Raw genomic sequence first — 14,317 nt, 5'->3', positions numbered from 1 at the left:
TTCAGACCACTCCCTCCAGCAACTGGGGAGTCATAGTTAAATTTTTGTCAGAAAGGGCTGTTACCCTCATCTCAGTGCATATTATAGGGTGTTATAAATCTACGCAGGACCCTGATGACAAGCATTCATTTTGGAGGGACTTGCTCTTGTGTCTGTGGTGCAGCAGCCTATGGGTTGGCAGCCCAGCCGTGCATGCCTCCAAGTAATAAGCTTCTTGTTTAAAGCCCAGGTCTTGCTGCAGTGAGCTACTGGCTGACCAGGGCACAGTGGAGTCCCACACAAAGAGGCTCTGTGTTAGTCAGGCTCACAGGCCCCCTGGGAGGAGACCCAGCCTTACTTTATATACGATACACACTTGGTGCCACGACAGCAAGGAGCACACCTTTTCATAGGAGGCTTGGGTTTCACCACAGGTGGGCCTCAGTCATCAGTTATTTAAGCTGGTTGTGGTGAAGGGCGATAAAGCTTGTCTAACTTTCTCATGGCTGGTGTGATAGGTTATGGCTGTTCTACCTGACTCAGTAACATATCCTCAATGCTACAAAAAGTGAATTTTGTGCCTCTGATGGAAGTTTGCTGGCAAATAACCCAGGTCATGTAATCATGGTTATAATGTTACAGCTCAGGCAATTTGTGAAAGGAAGCCTGCCCTACAAAGGAGGCACAGTTACAAACATGTAGACGTTTGTCAGGAAGGAAAGGGTCCAATGAAAGATGTTACCAAGCTGCATTATGGGAAGTGTAGTACCTGCGTTTTTAATATTTAACTCAAATTAGGGCAAAAAGTTTGAATAGGCTCAGCTTCCTATACATTATTTTTTATTTTTAAAACCTGTCTGTTACTAATACCCCAACTTTATAAACCCTGTACTGGATTCCAGGACTTTCCTTTAACTCATGCCATCATTTTTAGCATCATAGCAAACTTTCTCCCTAAACCAACACCTTTCATTTTCCAGTCCAATCAAGAAAGTTATTAAAGAAGCCTGAAAGTAAATTACAAGTGCATGCATAATAAATTAATTTAGTTTGAAATGTATCCTATCAGTATGATGAGTTCGAAAATATCATGAAGTGGATCAAAAGTGTCAACAGATTATCTATATTTACTTTTGCTTTTTAATCAATTCAGACATCATCATACATAAACATAGTTTTGCTTTCATATTGTCACCCAGTTGATATTTATTATCAGCCTTGATATGAAAACTGAAGTTTTGAAAAATGTTGTTTTGATGTGTTTAGAAGCTGATATAAATAATTATTGTGTGGTTGCTCTAATTACATTATTTGCAGTATATTTTGGTCATTCCATGCCAATTCACCAGGATTTAGAACTTTTCCCAGTTCATGTCATGTTTTTTTTGCAACAGGATTTTGCTGATTTTTAAACTGAATATCTAAGAAACCTCAATAAAAAGTTGGTACTAGTAATCTTGTCAGTAGTTTATGCAGATTATTTTAATTAACCTTTTTTTTTTAAAATCTATACATTATCATCAAATTGCAAAGTCTTCAATTTTCAAAAAATAACATCTCCACTAATGTCTACTCAATTCTAACCTTTTTTTTTTTTGCTGTGGGTAGAAACAACTTAGTTTTGTCATATCAAAACGTCATTTGGTGCTGCATAGAAAAACTGACGGCCACAGGTCTTCCTAAAATTAACTTCAGAGCTGGAAAATTCACTTTTTAGGACATTTTAACAGCATTTTTTTCAGAGATGATCTTGTTGATTTCTTTGGAACCTTTCATAGGGGAAGTGTTCATATCAATTTGAAAAATTAAAAAAATCTAAAGATGTTGCATTACTCCATTGCTTAAATTTTTTTTTAAAAAGTTGTGAAAATGACACATTTTTTTTTATAGTTTTCAGTGACTTTATTATCTCATTTGATGGCTTTAATTATCAGGTAAATATTTAAATTATTTTTAATTTGAGGCATTATATGTCATTGTGGTAGCTGTTAAGCTATTTTGTCAATAGTTCAGGAAATAAACAATTCACGTTTCAGTTTGTAGTGGTTTTGGTCATTGTGTTATAGATGGTACATGTTGCTCTATGTGTCTAGATGAGATAACGTTAAAGATGTGATGGTCCATACAATGTACGTTCCATAAAGGAGTGTACATGGTCTACAACAATGTTTAGGTAGGTGTCAAAGTAACATCCACATGAATGCCAGGACCTAAGGTTTCCCAGCAGAACATTGTGGAGAGCATGACACTGCCTCCACCAGCTCACCTTTTTCCCAAAGTGCATCCTGCTGCCATCTCATCCCTAAGTACACGTGCACATACACCAAGCTGTCTACGTGATGTAGAAGAAAACATGATTCATCAAACCAGCTTAGTCTATTGTTCAAAGGTCAGTGTCAGTCCAGTACTGTCATGTGTCCATTGGAAGCACTTCCAGAGGTAGACAGGGTTCAGTAATTTGTGCTACAGTAGGCCATCTATGGGATTAGACCCACAAGTCAGCCTTTGGTTCCCACACACACCAGCAAGTTGATGCTGTTACTGGGTCACCAATTGTCCCTCTTTGCATCATTTTTGTAAGTACTAACCGCTGCATACCGGGAACACTCCACAAAACCTGTCGTTTTGAAGATGCTTTGACACAGTCATTTAGACATCACAATTTGGTCCTTGTCCCAGTTGCTTAGATCCTTGCACTGCACATTTTTCCTGCTTCCAACATAACAACTTCATAGACTGACTGTTCACTTGCTGCTTAATGTATCCCACACATTGAAAGCTGCAGTTTATTCACTACATCCCTCAGTGGTTTTAATGTTGTGGCTCGTTGTATGTTACTGTATTTAGAGCTATGCTTTTTCTGACGTACTGTATTGTTTTACCATGTAGGGTTTGGCAACTTGTGTTGCTTCTCTTCCCTTCCACTGTGACTGCAGAAGAGTCTTCACTGCTGGACGGCTGGCACGATGTCTGGCTCTTCCGATTCCTCATCAACATGCTGGGATACTCCACCATCATCATCCCTGGCTACCTCCTCATTAGCTACTTCAAACGTACCAATTACATAGAAACAGGTGTGGGCTTGTGAGATACTGCTATCAAGTTTTGAAATGCATGATAGTTAATGAGGGCTGCAAGGTGGGTCGGTGGTTAGCACTGTCACCTCACAGCTAGAAGATCCCCTGTTCACGTCCCGGACCATGGGGGTGTGGGTTCTCTCTGGGTTCTCCAGCTTCCTCCCACAGTCCAAAAACATGTTGAGGTTAATTGGTGATTCTAAATTGTCCATAGGTGTGAATGTGAGTGTGCTTGGTTGTCTGTCTCTCAGTGTAGTGCTGTGATAGACTGGTGACCTGACCAGGGTGTCCCCTGCCTTTGACCTGAGTCACCCCCCTAACCCCAAGTTCATATATCTTTTTATGTTTCCCTTTCTTTCAGGTAGTGGGATTTGTTATCCTGTCATAAAGACCTGTGTGTTTGGGGGTGAGGCCAAGACTGGTCTGTCGGAAGATGTGTCCATTGGAAGCAGAAATGAGGGTGATTCTGGCTCATCAGTCAGACAGGCTATCAAGTTAGTCTTTTGTGCCGCTGGACTTCAGGTGTGGGACCCTTCCACCGCTTACAGTCATTGATTGCATATCACTTTCACAAATAATGACATGTAAACAGGCAACTGTTTGTCAGTATTGTTTTTACAGCTTCTTCTAGTGCTCTTAAGTCAATGAAAAATCAAAAATTGGTGTATGTATGTTAAAATAATCGCTAGTTCCTGTAATAATTCTCACTGTCAATACTAAATATACCCTGTCTAGAGTGATTACATTGTAAGAAATTGGGGACAAAGTTCACAGTTCTTGTTCTGGTGAAAAATGCATTTTAAAGTTCAGCTGAAGCTAATATGTGGCTTCAGCAGCCCAAGTAAGCCAAGTACACAGCACCCACACTAAGGCAGCATGCAACAAACGTACCTATGGGATTAAAGTAGAGTAGGGAATTATTTTAAGAAAAAGTGCTGTGAGGTGACTTGCTAATCTTAGCCAAAGGTTGTGTGCATTCAGGAATCAACTGTATTTACTTAAACTTGAAAGGTGCATGAACTGTGTTGCTAAAATTGGGACTTTAGGAGATTAGTGTGCAGTTACAGAGGTTAAGGAACGTGCTGCTGGTCAGTAAATCAATCCAGACTCTCTGCTTTTTAAACCACAATGTTTTGTTTTTTGTTTCGGAATGCGTTAAATACAAAGTGCAACGTGGGAGTGTGGCAGATTTGTACTTGTTTAAAGAAACCTGACAGAGCAGGAGTAATTAATGAAAGGAAATGTAATAGTAATAAAAAGCATTACTTTTGCTGTTCAGTAAGTTTTAAAGTAATGTGGTTACTCATTTGACCTGTAGTAAGTAATGCATTACTGGTTTTTTTACACTGGTTGGTTAAGACTGTGTGAATTTTGTACAGTGTCCCCCTCACTCAACCCTCTCCAAGCACAAATGTTACATGAGTATTGTATTAAAACAGACCTGAGACCCCAAAGCTCACCTAGTTGAGCGAGCGACCCATGAACAGGGGCTATAGTTCCCCGATGCAGCGGTCGTGGGTTTGGGTCCCGCTCACGACCCTTTGTTGCAGGTCTCTCCCCATTCTTCTCCCCCCTTTCCTGTCTATCTCTACTGCTCTAAATAAAGGCAAAAGCCCAATATATATATATATATATAAAACAGACCTGTGTAAGTTTGAACCTACATTGCTGCAGAAAATTCCCAAAGAAAGCTGAACAACCCAGTATTAGCTTTTCAGTAACACTGTATAACAAAATAATCTGAGCTCAAATATGAAGAATTAAATGTAATATTGATCTAAAAAGATCTAGATCTGCAAAACTGAAGCTGGTTTTCTTATTCTTAGGTATCATACCTGACCTGGGGAGTCCTGCAGGAGAGGGTGATGACTCGTTCCTATGGAGCCCTGACCACAGAGGATGAGGGTGAGAGATTCAAGGACTCGCAGTTCTTGGTCTTCATGAACCGTATCTTGGCTCTGACTGTGTCTGGCCTCTGGTGCATCCTGTTCAAGCAGCCACGCCATGGAGCACCCATGTACAAGTACTCTTTTGCTTCGCTCTCCAACATCCTGAGCAGCTGGTGCCAGTATGAGGCCCTCAAGTACATCAGCTTCCCCACTCAAGTCCTGGCCAAGGCCTCCAAGGTTATTCCTGTCATGCTCATGGGCAAGATTGTCTCCCACAAAAGCTACGAATACTGGGAGTATTTCACTGCTGTGCTGATCTCGGTTGGTGTCAGTATGTTTCTGCTCTCCAGTACGGCCAGCAAGCACCCATCCACCGTCACCACCTTCAGCGGGATTGTCATCCTCATTGGCTACATTGTCTTCGACAGCTTCACCTCCAACTGGCAGGACAATCTGTTTAAGTACAAGATGTCATCCGTGCAGATGATGTTTGGGGTTAACCTGTTTTCCTGCCTCTTCACTGTTGGTTCGCTGCTCGAGCAGGGTGCATTCTTCGACTCTCTGGCCTTCATGACGCGCCACTCTGAGTTTGCCTTTCATGCCGTGTTGCTGTCTGTGTGTTCGGCATGCGGTCAGCTCTTCATTTTCTACACCATCAACCAGTTTGGTGCTGCCGTCTTCACCATCATTATGACCCTGCGGCAGGCCATTGCTATTCTCCTTTCTTGTTTCCTTTATGGTCATGCCGTCACCTTAGTAGGTGGCTTTGGCGTTGCTGTAGTTTTCCTGGCACTTTTCCTACGAGTGTATGCACGTAGCCGCATGAAGTCAGGCCGGCGGTCAGCACAGCCGCTCACACAGAAGGTGTAGCACTCCAAAGTCGCACTAAACTGAGAACTAAGACCACGTTTTCTGTGGTGCTATTTGTCTATTTGTGTGTATCTATTTTTGTTACTGTTCTTTTCCATTGGTTTTTGTTTTTTTTTTAGCAACGGTACAGAAAGGGATTCTTTAGTTTTGACTCTTACACCAAGATGTCCTCAAGGGATCCATGTGATATGTCAGGTCACAGAAGTTTTGAGTGCCTGTAAGATTGTTTAATACAGAAGCCCCAAAATGCAAACTGCCTCTTAAGCCCTTTCACAGTTTAACAGTAGAATATTTTTCTTAAACCACCATATGTGGCATGTGCAGCCAGTTTAAAGTTATTGTGACCCTGACAAATGTATGTAAGCTGTATGGCTAAGCATTATTTTTCAAGCGGTGACACTGTCCCTTATTCTACTTTATCCAAGCTGTTTCAACTCGGTGGTCACCTTCCATAATGACACTGTCTGTTGATTTAGCTTTCAGTCACAATAGCCAGACATTTATCTCACAACCCTCAGTGTTGGAGATAAGGGGCCTTTATATGTCTTGAAGCTGTTAATATAGTGTGAACATGTAGTGCATACATTTCTGTTACATTTACGATACGTTAACATGTTCCAGCGGCGACCATGACTTTAGTTGGGGTAAAATACATTTTGCATAATAAAAGTCACACTATTTACAAATTGTATAGTTTTCCCCTAACGTCACTGAAACGAATGCTGCTGTGGATTATTTTTCACCGTAATACTTCAGAAATCTTTTTCACAGATTTTAGTTAATGTTTTAAAGTTTTGGCTAAAACAATGCGTAAATATATCTCTTAAAGGTGGAGTATGCAATTGTAAACCAGTACGCTTTTGTTAAATTCCATGGATAGCTCCGCCATCATTCAGTGTATTTACTAAAAACATCCAGTTTTCGTATACAGCCCTCAGTCTGTCAAGGGGAAACAAAGTGGTTCAGACTGATCAAGACAACAGTTTTCTGTCGCATGGTAACTATTACAATGTCAACCATCTTTTTTCAGAATTGCAGGCTCCACCTTTAGGTCACTGTTTATTTCCAAGCAACATGTCTGTTGTATACTTTTGTAAAAGGACTGCTTCATGTGATTCATGTTCAGAAGAAAACTGAATGGATGATATTGATGCCTCATTGCTGTTACAAGGATGTGAAATTGCTATTTTCAGAACAGAATGCATACAAGGGACATGCAATGTTACTAGTACCTTGTTTATATCATTCTCTTTCCTCTGGTAACTGGATTAATAATAAAACCTATTAAAATAACTTAACACTATCAAATGAAGATGTCTTGATTTTACTGTTTCACGTAGAGCCTTCCTAGAGCATACCTCATTTTAAAACATGACCAAAAGGCCTCAGTCAATCGTTATTGGACGATAAAGTCCTATGTAAAAACTCAGGGGACCCTGTGGCGTCTCAGTGTACTGTAATGTTTAAGTGCATACCACATGGCCCAGTTCTGGCCCAGACCTGTGTTGCATGTGATATTTGTCTCAAAAATAATAATATTAAAGAAGTCAGGGGTTCAAGCCCTGTTGCCTTGCAGCAGGAAGGTTGTCGGTTCGCATCCTGGTGAGGACACCTGGGATCTTTCTGCGTGGAGTTTGTGTGTTTTCCCTGTGCAGCGTGGGTTCTCTCCGGGTTCTCCGGCTTCCTCTCACAAGGTCCAAAAATATGTTGAGGTTAATTGGTGATTCTAAATTGTCCGTAGGTGTGACTGTGCGTGTGTTCGGTTGTCTGTCTCTAAGTGTAGCCCTGTGATAGATTGGTGACCTGTCCAGGGTGTCCCCTGCCTTCGTCCTGAGTCAGCTGGGATAGGCTCCTTTTCCCTGTGGTTTATCAATCTCATAGTGGCTCGATGAGGGAATTTCTCTGCACCTGTCATTTCACAAAGTCTTACATCCCATCATGTTTGCAGATGTGTGTCATGAGGTTCAAATACATTTTTTCGATGATAAAAAAAAAATTTAAAAATAGGAGAAGTGGGTTGCAAAAGAAGCTACAGACATTTAGCCCTTTGGTTTCAGCCCACAATGGAGCAATCACTGTTAGCTCTCACTCTGGCTGCAGGGATGACACAGACCAAATGTTTTTATTCTTTGATGAGCCAGCAAGAACATTTGACCGTTTTGCAATACTTGAGAGCTTCCCAAAACATTTTTAGTCTTTCCTCTTACCTTGCAAAGCAGCTGAATTTAAATGAATTGCTCTCTTTCCCAGTTATGTGAGATTACTGATATGTTGCTGTATTTGTTATAATCTATCAAGGTTCCAGCTCGCTTAGCTTAGCTCATGGGGAAACAGCTGGCCTTACCTGTCCAAAGGTAACAAAATACCCCTCTAAAGCCCATTAATTAAAGAGTTACAATTTCTTTGTTGTGTAATCTGTGCGAAAGTATAAGTAACAACAGAATGTAAATTTACACTTTATCCTGATCAAGAAAAGGTCTGGCACATAACTCGCTTCAAATCATTACTTTTACATTCTGTTTTTTTTTTTTTTTGCGTTAAACAAACCAGAAATTATTTGTCAATTCGTGAGCATTAGAAGTACTGCAAGGATATTTTGGCAGATTGTAGAAAATATGTAAGGTAATACACAGACTAACACATTACCAATGTGGACAGTTCATGTTGAAAGTGTTAAACCGAGGTAAGAATTTACCTTCACCGTATATAGCAATGTGTGTTAGTGACACCATTGTGTGTTCAAATTATAGAAGTTCTGACTTCAAATGTAACAGTGGACACCACATCCTTATGAGACTCTTGAGTTCTATGAGTCTATGCTAAACAGATGAAAGGCAACTTGTAAGATTTTTTTTTTAGACTGACATGGTTTGATCCAGATCTTGCTTAGATTTTTAGATTTTGAGGGTAGCCAAGTATCTTAAGTAACTGCATTTTGTATATTGTTAGTACAACAAACCATCAAATTTTATGTCTTCTGTAGGATTTACTCTTCTCTTTTAGGACTTCAATCTGCACATCTGGCTTCCTTCCTACTCTGAGTGAGTGATAATTCTGTTCCTGTCTAGCATTTAGCAAGCACTGTCAAATATGAGAAGTACATCATGCCCTGGGTGTAATAAAATTCCTTCAGATCATGAGTAGTAGCTATGCTCTCCCTCGCATTTAGAGTTCTAAATGTCTTCGAAACTGAATTATGCTACTCATACTTTGCATACAAGTCAGCAGTATGTTATAGTTGCAGGCATAGACTGTAATTTCAAGCTATATCGCACCTCATGTTGTCTTAAGATTGTGTTCCTCAGTGATGCAAAAACTATTCTTCTCTATGGTGGCCTTTTATCACTGCAGCAATAACACACTGAATATATCTATTCAGAGAGGTACCATCAATTCTACAAAGGCACACAACGACAAATGTATGAACATATTTTGTCAGGTTGGTCCAGAATCATTGGGAACAAATTGAAGAACCTATGGAAGTCTGAAGTAGAGCCTGCAGTCTACCACTCATTTTAAACCAGTTGTGTGGCATTTCTTTGCTGACAGCTTGCACTAGAACAAAACATACACACGTGGACAAAATTGTTGGTACCCTCAGTTAATGAAAGAAAAACCCCCCAATGGTCACAGAAATAACTTGAGTCTGACAAAAGTAATAATAAATAAAAATTCTATGAAAATTAAACAATTAAAATCAGACATTGCTTTTGAACCGTGGTTCAACAGAATTATTTTAAAAAATAAACTCATGAAACAGGCCTTGACAAAAATGATGGTACCCTTAACTTAATATTTTGTTGTACAACCTTTTGAGACAATCACTGCAATCAAATGATTTCTCTAACTGTCAATGAGACTTCTGCACCTCTCAGCAGGTATTTTGGCCCACTCCTCATGATCAGACTGTTCCAGTTGTCTCAGGTTTGAAGGATTCCTTCTCCAGATGTCATGTTTCAGCTCCTTCCACAGATGTTCAATAGGATCTAGATCAGGGCTCATAGAAGGCCACTTCAGAATAGTCCAATGTGTTCCTCTTTGCCATTCTTGGGTGTTTTTAGCTGTGTTTTGGGTCATGATCCTGTTGCAAGACCCATGATCTGCGACTGAGACCAAGCTTTCTGACACTGGGCAGCACATTTCTCTCTAGAATTCCTTGATAGTCTTGAGATTTCATTGTACCCTGCACACATTCAAGACACCCTGTGCCAGATGCAGCAAAGCAGCTCCAGAACATAACAGAGCCTCCTCCATGTTTCATAGTAGGGACAGTGTTCTTTTCTTGATATTCTTCGTTTTTGGGTCTGTGAACATAGAGTTGATATGCCTTGCTAAAAAGTTCCAGTTCTGGGGTGCCGCTATAGTTCACCTGGTTGAGCTGGCGTCCTATGTACAGGACTACAGTCCTGATGTGGAGGTCATGAGTTTGAACCTCGCTCATGGCCCTTTCCCACATGTCTGCCCCCCATTCTTCTCCCCCACTTTCCTGCCTCTCTCTCACTTCACTATCAAACAAAAAAGGCACAAAGGCCAAAAAAAATAAAAATCGTCTGTCCATAGGACATTCTCCCAGAAGCTTTGTGGCTTGTCAACATGCAGTTTGGCAAATTCCAGTCTGGTTTTTTAAGATTTGTTTTCAACAATGGTGTCCTCCTTGGTTGTCTCCCATGAAGTCCACTTTGGCTCAAACAACGACGGATGGTGCGATCTGACACTGATGTACCTTGACCTTGGAGTTCACCTTCAATGTCTTTAAAAGTTGTTCTGGGCTCTTTTGCTACCATTCGTATTATCTGTCTCTTCCATTTGTCATCAATTTTCCTCCAACCTCCAGGCAGGTTGGCTACAGTCCCATGGATCTTAAATTTCTGAATAATATGTGCAACTGTAGTCACAGGAACATCAAGCTGCTTGGAGATGGTCTTGTAGCCTTCACCTTTAACATGCTTGTCTATAGTTTTCTTTCTAATCTCCTGAGACAACTCTCTCCTTGGCTTCCTCTGGTCCATGTTTAGTGTGGTACACACCATGTCACCAAACAGCACAGTGACTACTTGTAACCCTATAAATAGGCCGACTGACTACAAGTTTGTAGACACCTGCGAAGCTGATTAGAAAGCACACCTTGATTGAACATGTCCCTCTGGGCACATTATTTTCAGTCTTTTCTAGGGCTACCATCATTTTTATCCAGGCCTGTTTCATGAGTTGATTTTTTTAAATAATTCTGTTAAAGCACGGTTCAAAAGCAATGTCTGATTTTCATTGCTTAATTTTCATAGAATTTTTATTTATTATTACTTTTGTCAGATTCAAGTTATTTCTGTGACCATTGTGGGTTTTTCTTTCATTAACCGAGGGGTACCAACAATTTGGCCACATGTGTGAAAATAAGAAAACCATAGATGACTGCATGCAAAGGTCACACAACAGATTTACAGTGGTTACATTGTAAGCATTACGCATTGCAACCCTGAAACATCAGCCACCTGAGAAATTAATGAACTCAGCATTTGTGGGTTGGGAACAGATTTTTTCAAGGGAATCAAATGTTTCCAAAGAAATTCTTTTGTTAAAAAAGACCAAGTCACATCAGATGCACTGACTCTTAATTAACTTCACCAGAAAATTTCTGCTAGTGCTAAACCAGACAGATATGTTACTACAAACTGGGATGGCCTTTTAGGGTCGCCTGTCACAACATTTTCAATTTATCAAATTTTTATTTAATGTATATTTTTTAAAGCTAGATCCAGCATTCTACAAAAGGTATTCATCCATCTTCTCTGCAACCTTTGACCAAACTAAATCTGGGAACCACACTTTCCCTTTTCATTTTCCTTAGTGTCGTTTTATAAACTCACCCAAGGACTAAAAAGTTGCTGCTGATGCATGCATGTATAATATGTCACCATAATCCAGGACTGATAAAAAATGTTGCTTTAATAAGTGTAACTTGTGCAGTGGGAAATATAAGTTTCTGTAAAAATAGCCAATTTTCTGATATAATTTAGTCACCATTGCAGCCACATATTTAAAAGTGACTTATTCATTTGCCTAAATGCCAAAATATTCGTACTTGTTAACTCTTTCAATACTTGTACCATACAGAGTCGAGATGGCAAGATTGTCAGAAGCAATGTTTTTGGCTCTTGTGAAAATCATGAAGGGCGTTTTCCACAGAATGTATAAATATCCACATTACAGTAAAGTATGATATCATCATTATAAAAACGTATATTGCAAAGGAAAACTGAGGCAACAATGTCATTCATGTCAAGGATGAACTTCACAGAACCAAGGATTGAGTCTGGTCAAAGAATAGTCCTATTTTTAACACAGTCTTGGTGTTACCTGGGTGTCAAGATCAGTAGCAGAAAAAGTAAGTCCTGGAAAAGTATTTCAAACAGGTTGCCAGCAGGTGCAAAATGCCGGAAAGATGAGAGAGGACTTCTGGTTGATCAAATGAGTTGTTTTCCATAATTTAGGTGTGTTTAAGTACGTTTTTGGAATGCATGAAACAATGTGTTTTGGCCTTTCTAATGACAGGTGCATTTACTTAAAAATGCTTCAGATGGTTTGTAATCACCTTATGTGGACATGACTTTTTTTATTTTATTTCAATGCAAGCTAAATTAAAATCACCTTAACTATCCATCCCTCTATCCCTCTATACACCGCTTAATCCTCACTAGGGTCGCGGGGGGGGCTGGAGTCTATCCCAGCTGACTTAGGGCAAAGGCAGGGGACACCCTGGAAAGGTTGCCAGTCTGTCACAGGGCTACACTTACAGACAGACAACCAAGCACACTCACACCTATGGACAATTTAGAATCACCAATTAACCTCAACATGTTTTTGGACTGTGTGGGAGGAAGCCGGAGAACCCGGAGAGAACCCACGCTGCACGGGGATCATACAAACTCCACGCAGAAAGATTACGGTGCCCCCACCGGGACGCAAACCGGCAACCTTCTTGCTGCGAGGCAACAGTGCTAACCAACTGCGCTAACCAACTACACCACCTTGCAGCCCTCACCTTGACTAATTAAATCAATTTTTTCCAAAGGCAATAAAAGATCAGCTGAAACATCAATGGCTGACGGTGAAACAGTGGGAGGTCTGTACCAATCACAGTAACTCAGTTGTTTTGAACAATACACACATTTAGGGCTAAAAATTCTCAACACTTTCTAACTGTGACTCCACTGGGAAGCAGAATTGTAAATTCTATCCTGGATTTTGAAGGGAGCCAATGAAGAGAAGTTAATGTGGGATTAATATATTTTCTCTTACTCGTTCCTGTCAGAACTCTGGCTGTAACATTTTTCATCAACTGGAGGTTTTTAAGAGAATTATTGGGACACCCCTAAAATAGGGAATTACAATAGTCTAGCATAGAAGTTACAAATGCATGGACTAGTTTTTCAGCATCACCTAGAGACAAGATATTCCTGATTTTGACGATATTACGTAGATGAAAGAATGCCATCCTACAGACATGCTTTATATGTATGCTGAACGACATATCCTGATCAAGAACACCTCCATGGTTCCTCACAGTAGAACTGGAGGCCAAGGCAATGCTATCCAGAGTAACTATCTGGTTAGATGGTGTATTTCTGAGGTGTTTAGGGACAAATTTAATGACCTCAGTTTTGTCTGAATTTAAATGAAGAAACCTACAAGTCATCCAGGCCTTTATGTCCTTCAGACATGCCTGGAGTCTGACCAAATGATTGGTTTCATTTGACTTTACAGATAAATATAACTGAGTGTCATCTGCACAACAACAGAAATTTACACAGTGTTTCCTTATAATATTGCCTAAGGGGAGCATGTACAAAGTACTGGTCCTAACACAGAACCCTGTGGAACTCCTTAACTAACTCTGGTGTGAGTGGAAGAATCACCATTACCATAAACCAACTGGAATCTGTCTGAGAAATATAATCTAAGCTAGCTTAAGTGCACGCTGCACATTCTTCTTGCTGTCATTACAAATTAAGTATGACTTCATGACATATGTTGGCTTTTTACATAGTATATCAAACATGCTCCCTAGGTGCATCATTTTTTCATTTATAAATATATGCAGTCAGTACATATACACACAGCAAAAGCTTAAGTGATGGTCTACTTAGGAAGGTTTAAGAGGTCAAACAGGAAAGTCTGTTTCTGAATGACACAGCTCAAGAATTCCCACTATCACACTAACTGGAGCAAGCGTGTCTGAATGTTTTAGAGGGAAAGACACCCTCACTTCAGTTGTAAATGCCATGACTGAACTTCAAAAAAATGGAACATGGCAATATATCTACATATTTTGTTTTCTGTAATTTAATTGAAAAATGTAAACTTTCATATATTCTATATTACAGTAACTGAAATATTTCAAGCCTTTTGTTTAAATTTTGATGACAGATTTTAGGTCTAGAATTTTTTTGTGGCGTTCCCATATTTATTTACTCTAACATTTCAAACATTTATAAGTGTGCACAA

General features: G+C 39.9%; 1 protein-coding gene across 2 annotated transcripts in view; it reads left to right on the top strand.

Moving 5' to 3' along the window:
- The window catches only part of slc35b2 (solute carrier family 35 member B2), an 8,661-nt gene extending 1,543 nt beyond the window's left edge, over positions 1–7,118 (top strand). The window contains exons 2-4 of one of the 2 annotated variants that reach the window (XM_008276758.1): positions 2,869–3,053; positions 3,418–3,578; positions 4,883–7,118. In XM_008276758.1, the coding sequence (XP_008274980.1) occupies positions 2,869–3,053; positions 3,418–3,578; positions 4,883–5,815 (1,279 nt within the window). In that variant the 3' untranslated portion in view covers positions 5,816–7,118. Of the gene's footprint in view, positions 1–1,893; positions 3,054–3,417; positions 3,579–4,882 lie in introns of those variants that run through there. The other variant, XM_008276757.1, reaches the window with a different exon arrangement.
- The last annotated feature ends 7,199 nt before the right edge of the window (positions 7,119–14,317 follow it).

This window comes from Stegastes partitus, unplaced genomic scaffold (assembly GCF_000690725.1).
Source record: "Stegastes partitus isolate 25-593 unplaced genomic scaffold, Stegastes_partitus-1.0.2 Scaffold80, whole genome shotgun sequence".
NCBI lineage: Eukaryota > Metazoa > Chordata > Actinopteri > Pomacentridae > Stegastes > Stegastes partitus.
Note: the sequence above shows the minus strand (reverse complement) of the source record. Positions and strands in the feature narration are given on the sequence as shown.